General features: G+C 36.3%; 2 protein-coding genes across 3 annotated transcripts in view; both read left to right on the top strand.

The window, feature by feature from the left end:
- Window positions 1–101: 101 nt before the first annotated feature.
- On the top strand, window positions 102–10,739 carry LOC113056492 (regulator of G-protein signaling 9-like). Its single transcript, XM_026223283.1, has 12 exons — window positions 102–453; window positions 2,494–2,520; window positions 2,593–2,643; window positions 2,808–2,913; window positions 3,056–3,107; window positions 3,301–3,359; window positions 3,527–3,603; window positions 5,559–5,640; window positions 5,858–5,888; window positions 6,228–6,319; window positions 9,621–10,024; window positions 10,100–10,739. Exons 1-12 carry the CDS (start codon window positions 314–316, stop codon window positions 10,254–10,256), a joined length of 1,278 nt encoding a protein of 425 aa, XP_026079068.1. The 5' UTR covers window positions 102–313; the 3' UTR covers window positions 10,257–10,739.
- A 515-nt stretch (window positions 10,740–11,254) lies between these two features.
- The window catches only part of LOC113056061 (MKL/myocardin-like protein 1), a 32,439-nt gene continuing 18,113 nt past the window's right edge, over window positions 11,255–25,580 (top strand). Inside the window, exons 1-3 of one of the 2 annotated variants that reach the window (XM_026222532.1) lie at window positions 11,255–11,384; window positions 12,168–12,238; window positions 17,504–17,702. In XM_026222532.1, coding sequence (XP_026078317.1) covers window positions 17,579–17,702 — 124 coding nt within the window. In that variant the 5' untranslated portion in view covers window positions 11,255–11,384; window positions 12,168–12,238; window positions 17,504–17,578. Of the gene's footprint in view, window positions 11,385–12,167; window positions 12,239–17,503; window positions 17,703–22,984; window positions 23,171–25,580 lie in introns of those variants that run through there. The other variant, XM_026222536.1, reaches the window with a different exon arrangement.

Genomic DNA, 25,580 nt, shown 5'->3' with positions numbered 1-25,580 from the left:
CTTCCACTAGAAAGCAGTGTGTTCCACTAGAATATGTTTTATTAGTGCATTACTTTGCTCTTTGCCAATGCACAGATAGTAATGACCCAATAACTCGGCCAAGAGCTTTCTGTGATCCAGACCAGGATGCAGCATCAGTTCACAAACAACCTTCAAAAGCCAGAGACCCTGACAAAGCAAGAAAAACTTCAAACAGTTGAGTCAGAAATCAATCACTGAGTATATTTCAAAGAGGTCAGTTGCAGCCCCTTCAGACCATAAACCAACAGGGCTGACTTCACGGTGGAATAATTTAGTGAGATGTGCACACAGGATGCACATAAGGTATAAAAAAGAGATGTTTTTATTATTGTACATATCTACAGTTCATTGCTCTTTTTTTGCATGCCAGGTGGAAAGCGTGGTGTTGGAGATGCAGGACCCCAAAAGTGGAGTGAAATCTCAGACCCAAAGGTTTGTAATCACCACCATCCCACATGCTATAACAGGTGAGATCATCAGATTTAGCTGCTTTTTTACAATAGCTGATCGGATTCCTCAAGAAGGAATATTTACAGGATTCAAGCTGATGAAAAATGAGATGTAAGACACAGCGTTTGCAATTAAAGATAGTAGGCTCACTTGCTCAATTGTATTGATGTCTGTGGTTGGATTACTCTTCGTGTGGTTCATGCATTTAGAGTCTGCTTATGTGGGTCTGACACTGAAGAATCTATTGTCATGACAACCTCTTAGTAGCTGGTTGCAGTGACTCTCTCCTCGAGCCGCATGGTTTCAGGGAGGAGAGCTCTTGTAATCTCCACCATTGGTCTTAATGCTGTCATCCAGCTACATATGACATACGACTTATGATTAACTTAGATTTGTGATTGCTTAAACCTAATTGGAGCCTTGGATTATTCTCAGCCGTTTTGATATAATTTATATAGTGGAACGAGACCTTAGGTTTTTATTTAAAAATTCATTGAAATGATCTGGTATGCTCCTCAGGCTAGCAGGCACTAATGAAGCCACTCAGATTCACCCCTGCAGAGATCTTCTCATTAGTCTCTTATCACGAGAGCCTCAGCGGGACACACAGTGGTGTAACCAGTCATAGTTTGATACATTATTGTAGGTCCTCTATGCCCCGCCTCTCTCAAACATGTTGTTTTCTACAAATTCCCTCCTTCTGACAAGTGCAGTCTGCTCTGATTGGCCAACTGACCTAATAACAAAATATACTTACAGTAGCTGATTCAGAAGTGCCAGATTGTCGTTACAAAGTCAGAATGACCTCTCCTAGGTTCACAAAACAGTCGTCCATAAAATGCCTTGCTGTTCTGTTGTAAGTAATCTTAAAGATTCCTAAATGCATCCTCTTTCGGAAGGTTAAATAAACTGCTTTTGCTTTCATCTAGATACACACAGCGTCTCTCTGACATGGCTTCTTCAACACTAACTACAGTTTCTGAAACACGCCTTCTTTCTTCGTGTGAACATTTGGGCGGCATTGCGCAAATATTTCCACATAGTGACGTAGATGTGGGGGGTGGTGTTTTTTTTTTATGAGCCATTTTGGGGACGTGGCAGAGTCTTAACTTTCATAAAGAATATCTCTTTGGAATCGAGACTTTAGTCTTTGCAACTTTACAGATCTTCTTTGCGCACCAAGAGCTTGTAACACTCCAAATTGTGTTTTAAATTGCTTTAAATACGCTTTATAGATTTCTCACTTAAAAGCCTGCTAAATTAATAAATCTAAATTATAAATGTACAAATTATACATAAATTATGTACCAATTATTCTCTGCTTCCATTTTTACTCAAGTTCTCTGCCACTTTCATAAACATTTTTCGTTATACTACTGGTTGAAAGTCTCTTCAAAGCCTGATCAACCAATAATTAAAGTGGTCTAATCTTCTGTGGAATTCAAAGCTGAAATTTGAAGACTTGTCTAAATACACAGAGACTTACAATGGGGGAAAAACAAGCGTAAACACTGGCAGTGTTTTTACAAAGATGGAGGAACTTGATGAAATGTTTGGGATAAACCTGCAGTTTCTTCTTGATAAACTTCTAGTTAAAAGTATTTCTATTATGTTGGAACCTTTACTGGAAATAGCCTGTTTTATCTGTTAAAACATGCCTTCACTTTTATAGACCCATTGGAGCGGTGTTTGTGATGTTTGGGGGCTTAACGCACAAAAGGAGCATCGTTTAAAAACAGGCTTTATTTTTGTAGTTCCGCTAAGTGACACTCGAAGCGAAGAAATTAATTTTTATATTTCTTTTTTTGTTATTTCAGTATAGTACATCACTAAATGAAAATGAAAAATGATTCCTTGGCAATTAGATTAAATAATTAAGTCATATTTACTTTATTTCAAGTAACAAAAATGTTTTTTTTTTTTTTTTTTTTTTAATGGTTTTAGTTTTGGTGATCTATAATAACTGTGCTTCTTTCTCGTGGTGTGTGTGCTTTGCTGATGGCTCCTGGTGGGCACATTCAGTCTGAAGGCCAGCTTTCCACTAAAAAGGTATTTTTTGCTCTGAAATGTTTTATTTTATGTTTTAACATATTTATTGCATACAGTATATTGTTCTTTCAGGGGAAGATATTGTTGCATGGATTGTGAATCGATTCAGAATAGATGCTACAGGTAAGTCAAGTACATCGTTTTTGTTTAGTAAATATAATATATGTATAAACAGATATGCTTTTAGAAATATATTGTAGTGCTATGCAGTTTAATGTTGGATGCTGTACTGTTGATTTGGGTCTTGCTTCGGTTCATTTAGTAACTTTCTCATTCTAAATGTTTAGAAGCCCGAGTTATGGGGACATGATGGTGGCTTTCAGGTACATCTATCCACTACAAGATCATAAGAGACTCATTCTTAAACCAGACACATCCCTGTATCGCTTTCAGGTAACTATACCTTTTTTTTCTTTTAAATTTTTAAAGTTATTGATCAAATAAACGCAGCCTTGGTGAGCATACGAGAGTTCTTCCTTCCATATTCTTTCTACTAATCTTTTCCATTTCTACTTCCATACATTTCTTCTTCCAGACCCCATGTTTTTGGCCTGCGCAGCAGTGGCCAGTGGAAGCCACAGACTATGGTGTGTAATCATCTTTCATTTTTCATGCATGCTACTAGGTTGTCGTAGCAATAATTCACAATGAGGTTATCCATTATTCTTCAATCAGCTGTCTGAGATAAAGAACATGATACAATACTTTCATGTTAAGTCATATCACATCTTTAATTTGGCTTTTACTGGGAAGCTCAGATGTTTATTTGTGTATTTCCAGCTATTTATTTGGCAAAGAGAAATATATGCAAGAAAGGGATGTTGGAGCTCTATGAACAGGTAATGGAGCTATTAAATATATATTAAATATACATGATGTATATCAATTCCTCTGAAATCCTGTGTTGTAATGCAGAAGAAGAGGAACTCACTATAATACATTTTATGATAAATTACTAGACTTAGGAATTAATAAAGACATCAAATTTGTGTGTTTCTTTACACAGGAACAGTACAACAATCTTTACAAATGGATGAATCACAAGTGGGATTTTATTGTAATGCAGGCTAAAGAGCAGTTCAAGTGGGTCACACTTTACTTCAGATATTGCAGAATATTTATGATTTATCCTGGCTCATTCAATCCATGTGTACATAGGTTAATGAATGAGACCCAATGTTTTTCTTGCTTTTGTGTCAAAATACACTGCCTGGCGAAAAAAAAGAGAAAACTCTAATATTTCATTTGAAAGCTTTTAGGTTTGATTTCAGTCTGTATTCATGGTGGCATTACTCCAACAACCTTATGCAACATTACAACATCTTGTACTAACTTCTTTAAAGCGGACTCCATCACATCCACATGACTTTCAAAAGGATCTGGTGACCAATGTGTGTGTGAAAATTATTTCTCATGCTCTCTGAATCATTCTTTCATAATTTGAGCCCAGTTAACCTTGTCATTGTCATCCTAGAACATGTACATGGCATGGGTACTTATTTACGTTGGTATTTATTTATGAAAAGCTACACACTGCATCAATCAGGGTTAAAAGAATTGTTGCCGAACATATAACGTGCCAGTAACATATGACTCTGCAATAATAATCCAATACTAGACCCTTCAGTATGCTTATTTAAAGGGGTGGTTTATTGCGATTTCACTTGTAATTTGTAATTTTGCTGTTTTGAGCATAAACAATATCTGCAAAGTTGCAATGTTGAAAGTTCAATGCAGACAGAAATATTAAAATTCTGGCAGTTTAATGCCTACAAAAACGGGTGGTAAGGAACTACAACGAGCTTCTTCGCGGGTCTGTTACGTCACGAACCCAGATAACTCCCTCCCCTGGGAACACGCAAAAAAAGGGGGCGTGGCCATGTTGTGCTGGTTTAGGAATAGAAAACTAGGGGTGCACGTAAAAATCTGTTAATATATGAATTGCGATTCTGTCTTCTAACAATTCTAATGGATTCACAAGTTTCAAAACCAATTTTCTAACCATTTTCCCATCCAGCGCCACATCGTTTAGTAATCAAATGCATTGGTTCATGTCAAATTCATTTTGATAAATAAGTCGCACCTGACTATAAGATGCAGGACCAGCCAAACTATGAAAAAAAGTGTGACTTATAGTCCGGAAAATCTGTCTTTGCGCTTGCCAAATTCTGCCGTGTAAATAGCAAATCCGTCATGGCACGAGCGCAACTGGCTCTTGAAGGGAATGGAAAATGAGAATCTGATTGGTTTATTGCACGTTACGCCCAAAAACGCCCATTACTCGTCAAGAGAATAGGGACAACCTGTTTAGACCATGCGCCCAGGTACGCCAACCGTTTTTCCGTTGTTAAAATAGCAAGTGGATTTAGACATGCCCTGAGTGCACCTGCGCCGTGCACTTTACACTTTGCGTTTAGATTGTTAAAATAGAGCTCCTAATCTGAATAAAACCGTATATTAAAAGCTAACAGAAGTAGTAGCATTTACAAACAACAGCTATCTAAAAGTATGAGACCACAACAAATAAATATACCTTTAAGGGCCATGCTTGCTCAGCTTCTGTGTAATCCTCTTCATTATTATTTTCTGTGTCTCAGTCGTGCTCAAACTGATAAGCAATATAGAGGACATCATTGTTTACAATACAACCAGAGCACATTCTCAGTTTGAGGGAGGGGCGGGATATTCAGACACGCTCGAGGCGGTTTAGTGAATCACAACACACTGAGCCAGCTGACCAATCTCAGCCCATCGCGTATTTCTGAGGGAGGGGCTTCATAATAACAGGAAAAAATATAGATGTTTGTCAGAGAAGGGACAGATCGGTGTGGAATAAAGGTAAATTATGTGAAAAAAAATTGTTTTTTAAAGAACAAAGCATTGAGACATGTTAGACTGCACTCAATAAACATAATCAAGCCTAGAAAAAAATAAAAACAGTCAACCAACCCTTTAACAAACTGCAACTTTTTTTGGCTAAGTAGTGTATATTTTATTTTTGTTTCAGCAAATAAAAGACACATTGCTTTTTTGTGTAGGGCAGGTAAGGAGAGGAAGAAGCCAGAACGGGTGGTTTTTGACTGTCAGGAGCGGGCCTACTGGGTTGTACATCGGCCACCGGTGAGAAACATTTGATGGAGTATATATGGTATATAATTAAAGTAACATATATAGTAACAATTAAAGTGACTTGTTTTATCCTGGAAGTGAAATTTTATTCTGGAATTTTTAATGTTTTGCTATTTCCCTGAATCTGCGCTCAGGCTCCTTTTAAATAAAGTTTGCTATTATTTAATTGCTATTGCTATAATAACTGTGCTATTTCTACTCATGACAGGATGGTCGATGCCAATATGGAGGAGGTAAAGGTATGTCTGAAAAATTATTGTAACTTCTAAAGAGATTAAAAAAAAAAAATAGGTCCAGGACTTTTTAAAGAAATTTCACAATGTTGACAACTAGGCCTTCAAAATACAGAAGAGCAGATCTGTATAAACAACATTAACAGATATTACTGCTGAGATTATAATTGTGATGAGAGGCTGTTGAGCTGGGGCTTATCAAGCATATTTCTAGAATGTCAGCTTATATCCAATTAGATTTAAATGATATAAATGATATTCATAATCTCACTGTTTGCCAATTCAAAGGTCTGATTGTATTCAATGAAATAGGTTTGTCTTACACCCTTTCTTTCTCTCCTACAGATTTGATTCCTAAACTTATCTGTGGACACACACAACAAGAATCAGCAAATGACTTCAAAATGAACGCACACATTAAATGGATCATAAAATTGGTCTCTGTGTAATAGAAATACGAGTGCATGTTTTTAAAAAATGACATTGCAAGTCCGCAAAGGGTCCACATTCACAGAGACTCATAACGCAAACATGCTCAAATGTCAATCTTTTGCTTTCAACACTGTCCTTTGGTGTGAGTCGCCACCTTCTTTATTTACTTAAACTGTTTCTAAAATCGTTTTACAGAAAAAAAAAACATCTGACTACTACAGAAGAATTGTAAGTATCAAAAAACTTTGACTAGCACAAATATTAAGATGCAAGATGCAATGATTAAATAAGATTTTTTGTTTTTGTTTTTGACCAATGAATCATTGTGATTTCTTGCAGGCTATGTTCACTCAGCAGTGTATCATGAGACCTAGGGTGAAGTCTAGGGTGAAGTCATCTGAAGACATCTGATATACTGTAACAATTCCAGTTATGACTATATATGTAGAATCCTGTATTTTTAAAAATGAAAATGTTCTACATATATATATATATATATATGTATACAGTACAGACCAAAAGTTTGGAAACACCTTCTCATTCAAAGAGTTTTCTTTATTTTCATGACTATGAAAATTGTAGATTCACACTGAAGGCATCAGAAAAATGAATTAACACATGTGGAATTATATATGGGATTATATACATAACAAAAAAGTGTGAAACAACTGAAAATATGTCTTATTGTAGGTTCTTCAAAGTAGCCACCTTTTGCTTTGATTACTGCTTTGCACACTCTTGGCATTCTCTTGATGAGCTTCAAGAGGTAGTCACCTGAAATGGTCTTCCAACAGTCTTGAAGGAGTTCCCCGAGAGATGCTTAGCACTTGTTGGCCCTTTTGCATTCTGTCTGTGCTCCAGCTCACCCCTAAACCATCTCGATTGGGTTCAGGTCCGGTGACTGTGGAGGCCAGGTCATCTGGCGCAGCACCCCATCTCTCTCCTTCTTGCTCAAATAGACCTTGATGCCTTCAGTGTGAATCTACAATTTTCGTAGTCATGAAAATAAATAAAACTCTTTGAATGAGAAGGTGAGTCCAAACTTTTGGTCTGTACTGTATATATACTGTATATATATATATATATATATATATATATATATATATATATATATATATATATATATATATATATATATATATACACACAATACAGACCAAAAGTTTGGAAACATTACTATTTTTAATGTTATTGAAAGAAGTTTCTTCTGCTCATCAAACCTGCATTTATTTGATCAAAAATACAGAAAAAAAAGTAATATTGTGATATATTATTACAATTTAAAATAATTGTTTTTAAATTTATTACTTTAAATTATCATTCATTTCTGTGAGGCAAAGCTGATTTTTTAGGATCATTATCACATGATCCTTTAGAAATCATTCTTATATGATGATTCATTATAAAAGTTGGAAACAGTTCTGCTGCTTAATATTTTTTCAGAACATGTGATACTTTTTTAGGATACTTTGATGAATAAAAAGTAAAAAAAGAAAAAGAAAAAAGAAGCTATGTTTTTATAATATAAAATATAAATATTTTGTAATAACAATATACACTACAGTAATTTGGGGTCTTTTATTCAGCAAGGATGTGTTAAATTGCTAAAAAGTGATAGTAAAGAAAATATATTATTAGAATTTTTTTTATATATATATATATATATATATATATATATATATATATATATATATATATATATATATATATATATATATATATATATATATATATATATATAAATGCAGTTCTTTTTAACCTTTTATTCATCAAATATATTAGACAGCAGAACTGTTTCTAACACTCATAATAAATCAGAATATTAGAATGATTTCTAAATGATCATGTGATAGACTGGACGTTACATGTGACACTGAAGGCTGGAGTAATGATGCTGAAAATTCAGCTTTGCATCAGAGGAATAAATTATTTTTTAAAGTGTATTCAAATAGAAAACTTTTATTTTAAGTTGTAATAATATTTCACAATATTACTGTTTTTTCTGTATTTTTGATCAAATAAACACAGGCTTGATGAACAGAAGAAACTTCTTTCAAAAACATTAAAAATAGTAATGTTTCCAAACTTTTGGTCTGTACTGTATATATATATATATATATAAATAAAAAATAATATTATTTAAATATTATTACAATATGTAATACAATACATATTGTAATAATATTTAAATAATATTATTTTACATTTTTGTATGCAGAATTGTTAAATACACAACAACATACAAAGAGCATGACCCCTTTCTCCACGCATGCCTCCCGAGCAACCCCTGGTTAACAGATGATGTTACATATTGGACTCTCAACATGCCAGTGAGCCAGATACAATCCCTTTTTTCTTTTTTTTTTTTAATGCTTGTTTTAATTAAACATTTGATTAAATATTGTGTGTTTGGTTCATAGTGTTGAGACCCCTATTAAAATGAGGGTGGAGTGCTGGACTTTCAGCTTTGGAGAACTGCTCATGGACCCTCGGGGAAGGGCGGAAATCAGCTTTTATGAAGCCTGACAGACACTTTAACTGTATCAAAGCAAGCAATGTAAATATTCTGCTAAACCTTCCCTGTTGTATACAACAGAAGAAATAAAGTTGTATGGGTTTAGAACAACATGAGAGTGAGTAAATGAAAAGAATAAAAAACCATTCTGTTCAATATATTACCGAAAAATATTATCCTGAACATAGGTTAATCAAAATGCAAAATTAGGTAAGCTGAGGGTTCAAAATAATTTCATATACAGTAGGTCTTAATAATTTCATTTACACTAGGTCCTAATTGGTACCTTTAAGGCACTAATATGAAATGTTACCTTCCTATTGACAGCTTTTGTAAAAAATAAATAAATAAAAAATTCTGATAGTGTAAAACCAAATGTCTGCAAATTTATGCCAAAACTGTCTTGAAAATATTTCCTGAAAAATCTCTCAAGTATCGTGATCACTAGATGTCATGCTTGTGTTCCTCTCATACTAATGCAGTTACTTTATTTGCAGTAGATGGTATATATATATATAAAGTATATAAATATTTAATTTAGTACTGCCCTTCAGAAGCTACAGAAGATACTTAGTTTCCCAGAAGAAAAAAAAAATCGGTACAATTTACCCTGATCATCAAATTCAAAATCCCTCATAATGATTCCTTTATTTGTTAGATGGGCTTCCTACCGGGAATACATTATATTGAATGAATCAGCAAGATCTATATTTTCTACTCCTGATTGCAGGGTGCTCAACATAAACAGTATTTAATACTAATACATACTTTGCATGAACTGTGTCCTACAGCTCTGCCGCTTCACAGCACCTTTTCCTCATCTGGCCGTGTATACAGGCGTTTGTGAAGGGCAGTCCACTTCCTCCCCAGGGCTCATGACACTGCCCAACAGTGCTGTCTGCCTGTCTCTCATCAGCGTCGCCAATGACAGCACTCCAGCCTCTGAGAGGAGGTTTGATGGCAATGGATGGCCTTCCTCCTCCCATTTCCCATCTATTGCAGAGGAGTCAGTATCAGAGGAAGAGAACCAGCCACCTGCCCTAAAGTCACTGAGCAGACTCCTCCGCAGAGGATGCAATGCCCCGTCTGTCTTTGCCAGCCTATCCCCGAAATGTGCTGTGGCTTTAGGAGGAGGTAAAGTACAGCCGCCTGGAGTCGAGTCGCTTGCACAACCTCAGCCCAGAAGAATTGCAAAGTTAGTACATGCATTTTTGGCCTTATTTTGATGCGATTTTACAATATATGAAAAATAACCAAACTGCTTTCACAGCTTTTTTCAAATCAAAGTTGACATCCCACCTGAATGCCGCATCTACCCCATTGATTCAGAAGATGAGGAAGATGACAGTCCTAATGTAGCAAGAGGAGGTGTGAAAGAAATAATTTGTTCATGGGAATCTGTCACCAAGAAAGATGGAGCTGGATAGAAGAGTCATAGACGAGTCAGTAGAGAGAAGGGAAATACACTGAACAACACTTGTGTCATAAATATTTTGTCTTACAACCCCGAGAATGCTGTGGTACTAATGTAAGAGGTTTTAGGGAGTGCTTACATGTTATTGTAACCAATGATTTGGTTATAAAATGTTTAAATGTTGGTTTTATATACATAAATTTGGATTCTGAGGTCACTGTTATTTTATGATTGAAGGGGCCTTATTTTAAGTGATTTTTCATCCGTTTATTTAGTGGTACGGACAAAAGATTTTCTACTTGGCTTGTTCACTGTTTTATATAGCTGCAAAACATTCATAAATGTGAATTGCTTTAATCAATTTAATTTTGTAGCAGTAATTCTAGTGAGGCAGTAAAGCAGAATGTGGATACACATTTGCTGTCTGAATAACCTTTAAAATGTTTACAGTTCACTTCAGAATATGAATTTGTTCATGACTCATGTTTAAACTGTGTAAGTGCCTCAATAAATCATTCAAAGGTTGTTATTTTGATGTGCAATTGGTGCATATACTGCATATATGTAGCATCCAGTGTAACTGGCATTTTTTTATTATTTTTTTTATTTTTTTATTATTTGTTCCTTTTCGGAAAAAAAATTACCCACAGAGAAACAGCTGTAGTGATGGGGACTTTTATTTTAACACAATGTAACCTATCCCTAGCTTCTTATTTTCATAGCAGCATTATTCAACGCCATTGGTCTTTCAAGCACAAGACCACAAGTTATTACCTGACTACTCTGTTTAATTTAATTTAATGGTATTTATCATTACTGTATGTTTACTATCGTTTGTTTGCTTAATGTTGTTTATTATTAATTTAATATAAAGTTATTTTGTTTTCCATTTTATTATATTTTTATTTTATGTTTCCTGATATTTACAGGGCAATGAATATACGTTTTTCAGTCATATATCTTTATCTGCAGAGCGTGGTTTTATGACTTTTATTTTCCGGAAGTGTTGTGACGGTGTTGACTGGCTTCTCATTCCTCTGCGGTTGAACAGCAGAGAGTGGCCGATACTTCAGTACAGTTTTCTGAGTACTTGAACACCTTTGTAAACCCGAACGGTTGCTGCGTTTCTCTTTGCGACTCGGTAAGTCGTTCAAATCAAACGGGTTTGAATGTGAGTCCCCCTTTAAACGATGAAAGTTTCAAAATAGTAACAATAAGTAGCGGTATGTGACAATTCTTCAGCTTCTCGTGCATTGTTGCTCAGCGCATATTTAACTTGATCCACTAGTGTCTGTTACTCCATACATGCAGCTGTCGCGACGAGGATCTGGCCTGCAATAGCTGGCCTCTTTAGTCTTGTTAAACGTCGCAAATGTGATTGTTTTTCAAATGTATGAGCTTCAGAGCAGCACAAGCTTCTCATTTCCTGCCATGTCGCATCGGGGATTAAGTGTTTAACAGTAAGCGATAATGTGTTATAAACGAAATATGTGTCGTGGTTTGTTTATTCTCTAAGCCAAATCACTGCCACGGTCATAATGCTGAAGATGTATGATTATACTATTTGTGCTGGAATACATGAAGCATTTGATGAGCTAATGCTGGGACACACCTACTAATCATAAACACATGCGGATCTGTCCCTTTTCCACTTGATGGCCGCTGACGAGCTATCAGGGGACTTATTATTTATTAATAAAGTCTGTCCTAATTAAGATCAGTTTTTCTATCTGTATGCTCAGAATAAAAGGGCCATTTGTGATTATTACATAAGCATCTGCATTGACTGCTGCTATGCCAGCACGTATATGTAACTACATGGCATTATTTGCCTGTTTGGCTTTGGGACACTGTACAATGGTAAGCCTATGTATTTGAATATATACAAAGTTTCATTACAAATGCCGGTCCTCTCTCCCAAAAGGCCTTCAAGATGCTCTCTAACTGTGAGTGGAAATGAGGCTGAAATCTGCTACTGTGGATCTCGCTATAAAGGTATTGTGGACTTTTAATATTGATTTGATTAAGAAGTCATCTGTACCAGCGTGGCAAATCTATCATTTCTGATCTACTCCAGAAGGGCGTGTCAATCCATATTATGTTATTCTGTCTGGTTAATGGGGTGTTGTGGCTACCTGCATCACTTGCCATTTGCTCAGGTGAAGGTTTATGCATTTTTAGCATTATTTTTGTGGCTGATTGTTAAAGGCAGGTGTGGACCTGCTCAATGAGGAATGTCAGAGGTTTATGTCTCTCCCCTTGTCAGTGTACTAGGCCTGAACACTGCATGTCTCGAGTAAACACTGTTTTCCAGTAAAGCTGGAATGTTCTTGAAAGATGATCCCTTTCTTAGAAATGTAAGGAATAGTGTGCAGCCAGTCTTTCTTAACTACAAATTACACTCCATCAGGACCCGCACATGGATCTTGTATCACCTTGAATGGTTCATTTTGCAATGAGAACTTTCAGACTGTACATGATTCTGCTTGTTGTATAGCTAGCTACTTGTCTAATACATAAAAAGACATGTAGTATTGAATTACTTACCTTATATTAAAGATTCTGTAAAGATAATTAGTTTATGCTTGAAACCAGTGATTCTCAGCCTTTTCATTTGAAAGCCACTCATTGTCTAACACAATATTCAATCCCCATACAGGCTAAAATATTGAGAAAGCTGCTTGTCTTTAAACTTTTCATTCTAAGAAGTTGGGAGTGTTATGTTAAATTAACCATTTGATTAATTGGATTCATTTTGTGCTTCCACAAGTATTAAGAAATATATTGTGATTTCAATTACAGGTACGAGACAAGAGTCTTTTGAATATTTATTTTCCTGCAAGAAAAGGTCTACATTTATACGATCATTAAGGGTTGGCTGTAGATTGCAACAACGAGGAATCACCCAAACTCAACATTTATACCTTCATCAAATGCAGATACATTTTTCTCATCCAATCCTAACACATATTCAACATATATGTCCATTTAAGGTGCCTAACTATGTCTACTATGCAAATCATTAAGTAGCTAGGACGTCTAAAAAAAACTAAAATAATATCTCTGTCTCACATTACCTGTTATGTCTTTGAGAATGCATTAAATATACATTTAAATCCAGAACCTGATAAAAGTAAACTATTATTTTTAAAAACAACTACGTAGTTCAAAAGCCTCTTTATAAAGTCATATACAGGAATCTTCTGGATACACCATGAAATTACAAGTTTCTTTTTCTGCCTTTAAAATTTGGATTTTAAAGGCATTGCCTCTCATTGTAATTTGAAATACTGCATTAATAATAATTAAAAAAAAATTAATTAGAGAGAAAAAAAATGTTGTAGCTACTCCTTTTTCAATAGGGAATATTGACCATAATTATTGAATAAGTATTCATTTGTACCATTGTATTATTTTAAAATACAAAGGAAAAAATGTTATAAAAATGTATACAAATATTTTAGATTCATTTTACTGAAGAAGAAAAAAAAGTTACCTTTCAGGTGTCCGGTCACTTTTGAACATGAGTGTGACTCTCAAATGAGGAGCGCACAAGCATGTGTTATTGATATTTTTTTCCTCCATACTTGGCAGGAGACAATGTACTGTAATCTAATACTACTTCTCAAAGAAAAGGGCACAATTTGCCATGGGTCGTGAAACTCTGCTGTAATGGTTAGGCTTACAGCAACAGGAAAACATTTACATAGTCTCAAAAGACATGTTAAATATTAGGTAACAGCTTCAAAAGAATACGATTTCTTCTTTCCACCCCACCTCTCTTCTCTTGGGACAGGAGGGTGGGATTGGCGTATCGATAGACTCTGAAAGCTGATGAGCTCATAATGAAGAATGCATTAGCTAACAAGATGGACCACGCTTCCTCAAACAATAACTCAATCATACAGTTAGACATTGATTTGTTTGCACTTTAAGAACAGCATTCAGTAACACTTCTCTAATATTCAGATCTATACCTATTAAATCACTTGTTACAAAGTCCATCCAAAGGGTTGTTTCACCTAAAATGAATTCTGTTATCGTTTACTCACCATTATGTCGTTCCACACCTGTAATTTGACATGGTAACACTTTAGAATAGGGAACACATATTCACTGTTTACTAAGAGTTTTCCCAGAACAAAATCCTAATTTGCTGCTTATTAAAGGGTTAGTTCACCCAAAAATGTCTCACCCTCATGTCGTTCCAAACCCGTAAGACCTCCGTTAAACTTCAGGACACAGTTTAAGATATTTAAGATTTAGTCTGAGAGCTCTCAGTCCCTCCATTGAAAACCTATGTACGGTATACTGTCCATGTCCAGAAAGGTAATAAAAACATCTTCAAAGTAGTCCATGTGACATCAGAGGGTCAGTTAGAATTTTTTGAAGCATCGAAAATACATTTTGATCCAAATATAGCAAAAACGATTACTTTATTCACCATTGTCTTCTCTTCTGGGTCTGTTGTGACTGCACACTGCATCACTATCCCTGTAGTGATATCCGGGTGATATCCGGTTCGCGAACTAATCATTTGATTTAACTGGTTCTTCTTGAACCAGTTCACCAAATCGAACTGAATCGTTTGAAATGGTTCGCATGTCCAATAAGCATTAATCCACAAATTACTTAAGATGTTAACTTTTTTAAACATGGCTGACACTCCCTCTGAGTTAAAATAAACCTATATCCCGGAGTAATTCATGTACTCAAACAGTACACTGACTGAACTGATGTGAAGAGAGAACTGAAGATGAACACCAAGCAGAGCCAGATAACGAATAAAAGATTGACTCGTTCTCGAGTCATGAACCGGTTCGTTCGTTGTCTGGCTCGGCTTGGTGTTCATCTTCAGTTCTCCCTTCACAGCAGTTCAGTCAGTGTACGACTGTTCGGGAACCGGATATTACTATACTGCAGTGTTGTGAACGCACTCACAACAGCCCCGGAAGAGGAGACAATGCTGAATAAAGTCATAATTTTTGTTATTTTCTGACCAAAATGTACTTTCGATGCTTCAAAATATTCTAACTGACCCTATGATGTCACATGGACTACTTTGAAGATGTTTTTATTACCTTTCTGGACATGGACAGTATACCATACATAGGTTTTCAATGGAGGGATAGAAAGCTCTCAGACTAAATCTAATATATCTTAAACTGTGTTCCTTACGGGGTCTTACGGGTTTGGAATGACATGAGGGTGAGTTATTAATTACATAATTTTCATTTTTGGGTGAACTAACCCTTTAATAATTAGTGAGGTAGTTGTTAAGTTTGGTTATGGGGTCAGATTAAGGGATCTAATATATGCTCATGCAGAATAACCTATTAATATGTGCTTTATAAGAACTAATAAACAGGCAATATGCTAGTAATATGCATGCTAATAAACATCTAGTTAATAGTAAGAACTGCTATAAAAGAAGATATATTGACGAATGTTGGCAACTGAACCGTTCTGGTTCCCATTGAATTACATAATATATAGACAAAAATAGAAGTCATAGGAAATCAAAACTGGTTGGTTACCAACATTCTTCAAAGTATCTTCTTTGGTTAGTGGGTGAGTAAATGGTGACCAAATTTACATTTTTAGGTATCGGTAGAAGACATGTTCCTGGATCGACAGTGCTGTCCAGAAATATAGACCTAACCCAATCCCTACCCCTAAACCTAACCTTAACATAATTTATTCCTAAAATCAGGGGGAACTTAACAATAAATAACCGTATAGAAGCATATAAGCCTGATTTTAAGCTTAAAACTGACATTTCTTGAAAACGTATCCCTCAATTCTGATTGGTTGATTAGAATCTTGTTCCAGCATCAACAAGAATGTTGATCTAAGAACATGTTGTACTTGAAATCACGTTCACTGTCAAAATATGTGCTACATTATCTCACAAATGGAGAGTTGCGTAATGTGCATTTGTGAATGCCATCTCCACAGCTTTAATGCTCAGAATGACCATTGCCATCACTGTGCTCCCAGTCAGATGATACTTAAGTTGTTTTTAATGTCTCGTTGGAAACTGCACCTAATGCTCCATGTGGAGCCTTTACAGCTACAGGAATTGTTCTAGACTTCTTTCCAGAGCTTATACCGGCCTTTTTTTCTGCTCAATGCATTCTGCCCATCTGTTGGGATAAAGAAAGAAAAGGACAATGAAAGCTAAATAAATATAAAGAATGCTAAATGATGATATCGGCAACATGGAGATGTGGACAGATGGGTGGATAAGCTATTCAAATTTATCAGCAGTGCGTATGTCTGTGCGCATCCTCCAAAAAATCCCAAATGTCATAATTTGCTCACCCTCTTGTTGTTACAAGCCTGTTCGACTGACTTTCTCATGTGGAACACAGAAGAAAATAATTTGAACAATTTGCTGGTTGCTCATTTCATAGTGTTCATAGATTTTACAGTGCGTGACAACTGATGGTTTTAATTGACGGAGAAAAAAAATCATATAAGGAGTCCATATGAATCATGTGCTATACTCCAAGCCTTAAAAATGACTTCCAATTGTTCTAGAATTTCTCATCATCTTCTGAAATTCGAATTTAAATATTTAGATTTAGTTGATATTATGCATTGCCTTACACCATGGTTTGCGTTGAATATGTTCAACAATATTTAATATGAATATGCATAGGGCAGCAGATGTGTAGAACTTGGAATTATTCTCACTTACGGATTAGACGGCCAAACAGTGCCTCTTGGTTCTGTCGAAAAGAGACCTGACAAATCGTTTTCCAAAACTCTTCTAAATTACTTACTGCTGGAGGCTTTAAGTTCTCCACCTGATGTTATTATACATGCTTTTGCAAATCGCTGCCTCAAGTCATATTGGGAGACACTGAAAATGTGTCCAGAGTGAGGAACACAAAATTTCATGTTTGAACTTGTAGTGTTAGGGCCTTATAGAACATGTAACACACCCACAGTTGTTTCACTCGTTTAAGCGAGTGATTGAATATAGGTTAATGGGACATGCAAGGCACAATTTTGCTTTTAGCACAGACTTTGCTGCATAAAACCTTTTCTAAAGTTGTCTCTGAGTTTACTCGGAAAGGTTTAGGGTGTGATGTATTTATTTGTTCACTTACAAAAAATAAAGATGCAAGATGTCAGAAATATACCCTACGTTCTCACTCAGCAAAGCCTTTGATTCCCTTTATATCTGTGTTATGTCTGTCTGCGTTTTGCAGTTTCTAACTCAGCCTCGTCTCTGTAATTAACCTGTCACAGGTCTGACTGCTTCACCCACCAGTCACCCTGGCAGCACAGGAAGCCAAGCGTGGGGAGGAGCTAAGCCCTGGCAGCATGGTGTCTGCTGTGGGGAACGGCACCGTTCCCAGTCCTCAGAGCGAGGCGGTGACCAGTGAGCTGCAGGAACTCACTCTGCAGTCCGTACCAAGCTTACCGCCTTTGAAAGAACGCAAGAATGGTGAGTAACGGCACATTAGTGCCAGTCCATTTGGGAAACTAACGAATGCATTTGATCAAAAGGGACAGTAAAGATATCTGAAATAAATGCTACCAAAACATTAAGCAGCACAACTGCTCTCAACATTGATAATAATAAGAAATGTATCTTCAGCAACAAAGTGTGACACTGAAAACTGGAGTAATGGCTGCTGAAAATTCAGTAAACATCAAAAACTTGAAAAAAAATTCTTACTGACTTAAAAATTTTGAACCGTTATATCAGGGATAGGCAACTCCAGTCCTGGAGGGCCACTATCCTGCAGAGTTTAGCTTCAGCCCTCATAAAAACTCACCTGCCTAGTAATTTCGAAAACACTGATTGCCTTGTTCAGGTGTGTTTAATTAGGGTTGGAGCTAAACTCTGTAGGACAGTGGCCCTCCAGGACCGAAGTTGCCTATGCCTGCGTTATATACACATGGAATTTAATTATTACCATATTCATTAGGGGTTTAAATTAATCATGATCTTTGAAATAAAAATTTAGTCAAATCAAGAGCTTGTGAATCAAATTGAATCCATAAATCTGTACTGATACTCAGCCCTAATATTCAAAAGCTGTGATGTTTACATTGTACTTGTATATTGCCAAATAAGGTGGATATAGTACAAATTAATAGATTTTACTTATTTTCTTTGTAGAGGTAGAATGCATTAGCCCCTAGGTTACTAGATGATGAATTATTATATAATTTAATTAAAATATAGGATTTGGCAAACAATAATGAAGTAATTAGATCAGTAACAATGTTGCAATTTTATATGTGCCTAAACTTACAAGACTCAACAACAGTATTAAAGCATTAGACAACAGAAGCAATGAGATTGTCTTATGCAGTTGCCTTTATTTCAACTGCTTTTTGCACTTTCCACTGAGAAACATTGGGTGTTATGAGATGGAAGGAAAGAGGGTACTGCGACTGCTTTGTTCATAGACACCAATGATTTTTTTTTTTATGGCTTTTGATAATGGTGCAACATCTATTCTTATTCTTCTCTATCTAAGAGCCACTTTTGATATTGTTGATCACAGTTTGTTTCTATAGGTGGTTATTGGTCAGAGATTAGCTCTGTTTCCACTGGTGTTCCTCAGGGGTCGGTTTTAGGCCCATTACTTTTTATTATTTATTTGTCACCTTTAGGCCATCTTTGCGATCACTCAGCCTTCATTATCATTTGTATACTGACGATACACAGATTTATATACATTCCAAACCTCATGAGCATCTTGATGTTGCTTATTTTTCAGACTGCATTACTGAGATTAAAATATGAATGATTCATAATTTGTGTTTGAATGGTGGTAAAACTGAAGTTATGCTCATTGGTTCCCTTCATCAAATGTCTAAAGCTGGTCCTCTGTCCCTGACTCTTGATGGCTCTGTTTTGGAAATCCAGAGTCGAGTGAGTAACCTTGAAGTTATTTTTGATGCAAATCTGTCTTTTGATTCTTTTTTTCCAGAGTATTGTTTCCACCTCAGAAATGTCACAAGATTGCATCCTATGCTAATTTTACAGTCGCAGAAATGTTGATAAATTCCTTTATCTCACATTTAGACTACTGTTGCACCCTTTTAGCCAGAGTTTCTAAATCCACACTCGCACTCTAAAAAACACTGGGTTAAAAACAACCCAATTTGGGTTGTTGTTAACCCAAGGGCTGGGTAAATATAGGACAGAACCCATATTGGGTTAATTTTACCCAGCAAATTAGGTTGTTTATTTAACCCAGCATAAGGGATTGATTTAACCCAGATAAAGTTAATTTTTACTATATTACTAGCTTATTTTTTACTTCATACATTAAATAATGTTTAAAGATTAACTTAAATCCTCTAAACTTTTCTAAAATAATCCATATAACCACTGGTTTGCATGTTAACTTCCTTTATTTTCATTTTAATTATCATTTCCAGCATTGTTTATATCGTTTTTAATAGGCTATATATTGCCCATATTTAAACTAATTTAACAAACAATAAAACTAAAAATTAAACATTAAACAGAAGTCATTATTGTGTTATTAACCAGTCTCTGTTGTTCTGTTTCCACCGTAACTGCGCTGCACCGCACTGGTTCTCGAGCCCAAACTGGAGTCGTGTTCGACGGGGAACTGCTCACTCCTGAGACCCCCCTACACCCCCCCACCCCCCCTGCGTTTCACTCATAGCCGAAATATACTGCGATTTGCCTTTTATAACCTGCCCAAAAACAAACAGTAAACAGCTCTGAGGGAATATATTTATTCTGTATGTTTATGAATAAAATTGTTTATTTTATGCAAAGCATCAGGCTTTTCCATCACTAGAAAAGACCGTGACACTCGTTAGAGGTGATTCATACCGCGCGCCTGTATGTGCATGTAACACTTTTAGAAATAAAATGTATACAAACCTGTATTTTACAGATGAATGCGTCAATTCGATGGCACTAAGAACTGCTCCCTCCAGAAGAGAAGCAAATCCCCGCGATAAATAACTCAACCGCTGGGTTAAGTCTGACCCAGGATCTGAGTAATACAAAAACTACCCAGACATTGGGTTGTTACGTTTTACCCAGGAGCTGCAAAACAACCCAAACACTGGGTTGTTACGTTTGACCCAGGAGCTGGGTAACACAAAAACTACCCAAACGCTGAGAAAATACCGTAACCCCCAAAAATTACCCAAAAGGCTCAACCCAGCATTTGGGTAAAAAAAAAATAACCCCAGATTTTTTTAGAGTGCAGTATATTGCAATATATGCAAAATTCAGCCGCCAGGATTTTAACTTGGACTAGGATTGGCAGTCATATTACTCCAGTGTTAGAATCCTTGCATTGGCTGCCAGTAAGGTTTGGAGTTGATTTTAAAATTAGGATGCTTACTTTTAAAGCTTTGCATGTCCTGACACCACATTACTTAACAGAATTGTTACATCCGTACACTCCTAATCATAGATTGTGCTTCTCTGTCAAACTTGCTGGTTGTTCCTCAAACAGGTTTAAGATGTATGGGTGATGGGGCTTTCTCTTCTTATGCACCCTGCACTTTGGAATTCTCTTCCTCATGAACTTAGGGAAGTTCAGACTTGCGATTATTTTTAAAGTTAAACTTGACATTTTGTTAAACTTGCATTTGCTTGTTGATTTTGTGTTGGTTTTTTTTATTGTATTGTTTATTGTGTTCAGTGCTTTGAGAATCTACTTTTAAAGGTGCTTTATAAAATAAACTTAATTATTATTATTATTATTAATGTTATGTGTTTGTTTTAGTTTTTTGGACACTGTTTACATGAAAATTATGGAAGGTGTCCAAGACTATGATGATTTTAGATTTGTTTTGTTTTATTTTGCGGGCTGTTAATTTTCCTTCCTTTTTGGTTCCCATTTTATTTTCAGTGCTGATATAGGAGTCAATTTGTGTGTGTGTGTGCACATATGCTAATTGTGGCATTCATAAACAAGAACATTCTGGAAAAAAGCCCAAATCATAAGCATCATGCAGGTTGCTGATTCATTAAGTTATGTGCTGCACAGTTTTCTTTATGTAAAGGACTGAATATTCAGGTCCTGTGAGAGTAGGGTGTCAAGGAAGTGTACATTGTTGAAAGTGGAATAGCTTGTTGAATCTGTGTGACATGCAGAAGGACTCTTCTAAGCATGTCTGTCCAGCTCTCTGATATACAGGACACACTCTGTTTGGCTTCAGGAAGCTCAGAGGAAAGGATTTAGAGAAATGAAGATTAAACAGAGCCTGAAGGAAGACAGACAGATGCTGCAGCGTGCTCTGATTTCACTCCAGAAGGGATACTTTTTTATTCAAAAAAATCAGCGGCATGTTATTATGTTAGGTTTGCTGTGGTAGGTAAGTGAGTGGTGGGATGTTGTTGCTTTTTTGTAACTCTGCCATCGTAGAAGTGCAGGAATGCCAATAAAGAGTTAAACTCTGATGTAACAGCACCTCAGAAGCTCATGGCCTGCAGTCACCACTCCCTTCTTTCAGTCTTCAGCCCCCCGAGCTGCACTTCACTGAGGGTTAGATGGGAGTAACAGACATGTTAATGCAGGACCTCTCTCTTCTCCTGTACACAACAGAAGCGATTGCTATTAAGGTGTTTGGAAAACAATGTTGGATTTCACATGCATTTTATTATTAGCAAGTTATAGGGATGCACAGATCATTTTTTATTTTTTGCAGCATCATTTCAGACAAAAATAGTCACTTTCAGATCATTTTACTCTTAACAGCAACTTGTAACGCAAGCAAAGTCTCTTTCAAGGCAAGTCTTTTTTGTGGACATTTTTGCAACGCCTCTGGGAAGCTATTTCAGGAATCCAAGACCAAGTTCTATTTGCATGAATGGGGAAATCCTGAAATCTCAAAAAACGCTTGCCACAATTACATTTAAATTATATATTTCAATTCGGCAACAAAATCCGATATTAACTGCACAAAAAAATTTTTTTTTATTTTGCTCTAATATCATTATGAGTATATTTCAGCCTAAACCAGCCAGTGAGCATTTTAGCACACTTCACTTTTTATTATGACTTTACCAACTTTGTATTTCTATATCTGAAGACTTTGATGCATGTTTTCTTAAATATAATGTAAATGGTTGATATACTGACAGTAAAGCGGTCCCATTTAGAGTTGTTTCACTTATCATTTACTCTAAGAAATGACGGATGAATGCAACTGCACAGCAAAAACGCTGTCTATGGAGACGTATTTTCCTGCACGATAGTCTTAAAGTTTCAAACAACAGTTGTCAAAATGAGCAATGTTGTAGCTTAAGTAAGCTTAAGCTCAGTGTTTGAAGTGAAGAAGTCTGGACGAGGGAACAGAGGCTTGAGGAATGATGTGTTTCGGGTAGCCGTCCTGAACACTTGATTGCATAACTTTGTGTACGGAGCAGAAATCCAGCCTCTCAGAAAGCAGGCGGTCAGGAGAATGGCGGGGGGCTAAAGGTGATCTGGAATGTGTTCTGGCTTCAGTTTCTGGCTTGTAGTTCACACACTTCTGTAGTAAACGGGTGACCCCAAATCAGGACACAAAGTCCCTGATCTCTCCTTGAATGAAAAAATTGGCTGCAAAGAGCAGGAAAACTAGGAGTTGCTCAACACATCTGAAAACAGAGCATGAAAGCAGTAATAAGGAAGAAACCGGCTCATATAGACTGAAACGCTAGTGCTAACACGCCCACATCTGTAGGGCGTGCACACACACGCCGGCTCTGAGCGGAGGAAGGTGAGGGAAACACACACACACACACTGCCGTCCTTGGATCTACTGCGGGAATTCTCTCTCAGCAGAACAGCACAGAGTTCAATCATTCAACTTCATTCACAGCTTGTTGTGTTGTCTAGTCTGGAAATGGATTAATAAAGTGTGGCCGTGAGTTTATCCGAATCCTTTTGCACTGGAAGGATATGGCCATACATTTAGGTACAGTACTTGCATGTTTAAGTATTTTCTTTTTTTAGTGTTGGATGTTTGTTGATGTGAATGAAGTCATGTAGAGGTGTGGTAAACTTGGCTGAGGTTTCACAACTTCAGTTTAATAGATAAGCCTGATGTTTGCGAAGTCTTGCAAAGGATTTATTGCTGTTTGAACTGAGGTCTCATTAAACCACAACATTCACTCAATCCTGAGCCCAAGCAACTGACTCCGAGGTGTTTAGCTATTAAAGATTTTAAACATTTTAGTTTATATGTAAAATAATTGGTCTTCAGTTTTCATATAAATATCGGCGTAATCAAACAGTTGAGGAATGGAACTGGTTAGTTATTCCCCATGAATATTCGCTTTTAATTCGAACTAGATCCATGATCTTGACAAATTCTTCTTCATCGTTTTAATTTTATATTTAAACTATATTTACTCCGATGTCCTGAACATCACAGCAACTTTAGTAGGATACTCATTTATGCATAAAACTTTACTAAGAAACCGAAAGAATGGAATATATAACCTAAAAACATTAATTTTCCTGTGACACGCCCCCTGGACACACCAGAGTGTCAAAGCACACTAACTTGTACTATTTGCTTTCTTTTAATGTTTTGTTGCTTTCATACTTTTAAGTGAAATTCTTCCAAATGACACACTATAGAAACCGATATGTGGAGAGCTCACCCTGGAATTGCTCCAGCTGGAAGGGGTGGGACGCGTCAATGATGGATTGGAGTTTTTCTTCTCTCTGTTGTTAAAACCAGCTGTTTTCTCCCTGAGGTATGGCAGTGGAGCTCAGAGCTTTGAGGAAAAGAACAGACTCCTTTTGGGACCGTATGTCTGGGTCAACAAGACAAGGAAACGTACAGAGTTACCATGCCATGTTTGATGGGGTGTTATAAATCAGCTCTTGGGCAGTGAGGTTTGACAGAGTCCTGGCAAAAGTCAGCTTAAAGGGGGATTGATTATCTGTGAGACCCCACTCCTCCAGATGTGGTGCCTTGACATTAGATACTGGATAAAAGAACAGTTATATGAACTTTTTGTGACTTGGGTACCAGTCGCCATGAGATCCTAACATTGTTTTTTAAGTGCAACTGATGGATTGATCGACGCTCTCAGGTCGTTTTCAGTCCCACTGCCACAGTTAATTTTGGCTAACAGTGATGTTTCTGTATAAATGGTCAAGATTTAGACCGTTAGTCCTGTGGAAATGTATGATTTGCAAGTCATATTGCATCATCATTGGTTTCCAGAGCGCTGTTACTCTGCTATGGGTTTTGCACTGATTGTCTCTGGGTTGCTCTGTGGTGTTCTGTTATGTAATATTTTAAGATTGCTTGCCAAGTTTAACTCCAGCATGCTTACACAGGCCCTGAACAAAACAGAATGGAGGGAGGAATAGAGGAAAAAAGAGCCATTGGCTGTTTGCATTAACTAGACACGACCCACAGCAGCCTCTAGGTTTATCTTCTGTCTTGCATACTAACAGGTCAGGTGAATCATAACACTGGAAAACACACCATGCTCATTGTGGCGACGATGATAAAATGACAAGGCTGACACCAGGATGAATGGGTATTCCAGGAACAAGGAAGCTTACTAAAATTCTCTGGCTTAGTTGTTAAGGAAAAAAGTATGTACTTGCAGGCACAGACAGAACCAGTGGCCTTTATAAGATTACATCAGGTTAGCTGCTTTGATTTATTTGATTTGCTCAAGTGCAGTATGCCAGAAACAATAATGCACTCGAAAAGCTATGAAAAGTGCTTTGTCAGCTAGACATCCACAGTTCTGTTTGCTTATTCCAGTGCACCACATCTGTATAGAAAAACCAACAACTAAAGTCAATGTACAAATACATATAATATATAAATTAACTGTAACATAACATGATCCGAATTTCTAGTTAAAGCTAGGTATACCAGTACTTTTATTCTGCAAGGGCGCATTAAATTGGTCAAAAATGACAGCATTTTTATAACGTTACAAAAGTTTCAAATAAAAGCTGTTATTTTGAGATTTCTGTTTATCAGTTTCTAAAAAAATATAAAGCAGCACTTAATGCTGTTCTCATCATTGTTAAAAAAAAAAATTCTTAAGCACCAGATGAGCATATTAGGATGTTTTCTGAAGGATCATGTATGACTGAAGAGTGTGGAGTAATGATGCTGAAAATTCAGATTTGACTAATAAATTGCACTTTATTTAGATTTTAATCTTAGGAAATATTTAGGAAATACTTAGGAAATGGTTTTTCCACATTTTTAAATTGCAATGATTTACAATATTGTGTTTTTACTGTACTTTTCTTCAAGAGACTTGAAAAAATGCTCTTATCTGAAGTGATATCAATCCTCCAAATGCTTATAATTTAGTTTGAATGTTTATGTTGGAGCTTCT

This window comes from Carassius auratus, chromosome 37, assembly GCF_003368295.1.
Source record: "Carassius auratus strain Wakin chromosome 37, ASM336829v1, whole genome shotgun sequence".
Lineage (NCBI taxonomy): Eukaryota > Metazoa > Chordata > Actinopteri > Cypriniformes > Cyprinidae > Carassius > Carassius auratus.
The sequence above is the reverse complement of the archived record's forward strand: the minus strand, read 5'-3'. Positions and strand labels throughout refer to the sequence as shown.

What these genes read in the sequence shown, in the direction of transcription:
- LOC113056492 (XM_026223283.1), top strand. Translation starts at nt 314, where the DNA reads ATGCACATAAGGTATAAAAAAGAGATGTTTTTATTATTGTACATATCT. An exon ending in ATTCAGAATAGATGCTACAG is followed by an intron (nt 2,644 to 2,807) that starts GTAAGTCAAGTA and finishes CTAAATGTTTAG; the next exon opens with AAGCCCGAGTTATGGGGACA. An exon ending in CATCCCTGTATCGCTTTCAG is followed by an intron (nt 2,914 to 3,055) that starts GTAACTATACCT and finishes TTCTTCTTCCAG; the next exon opens with ACCCCATGTTTTTGGCCTGC.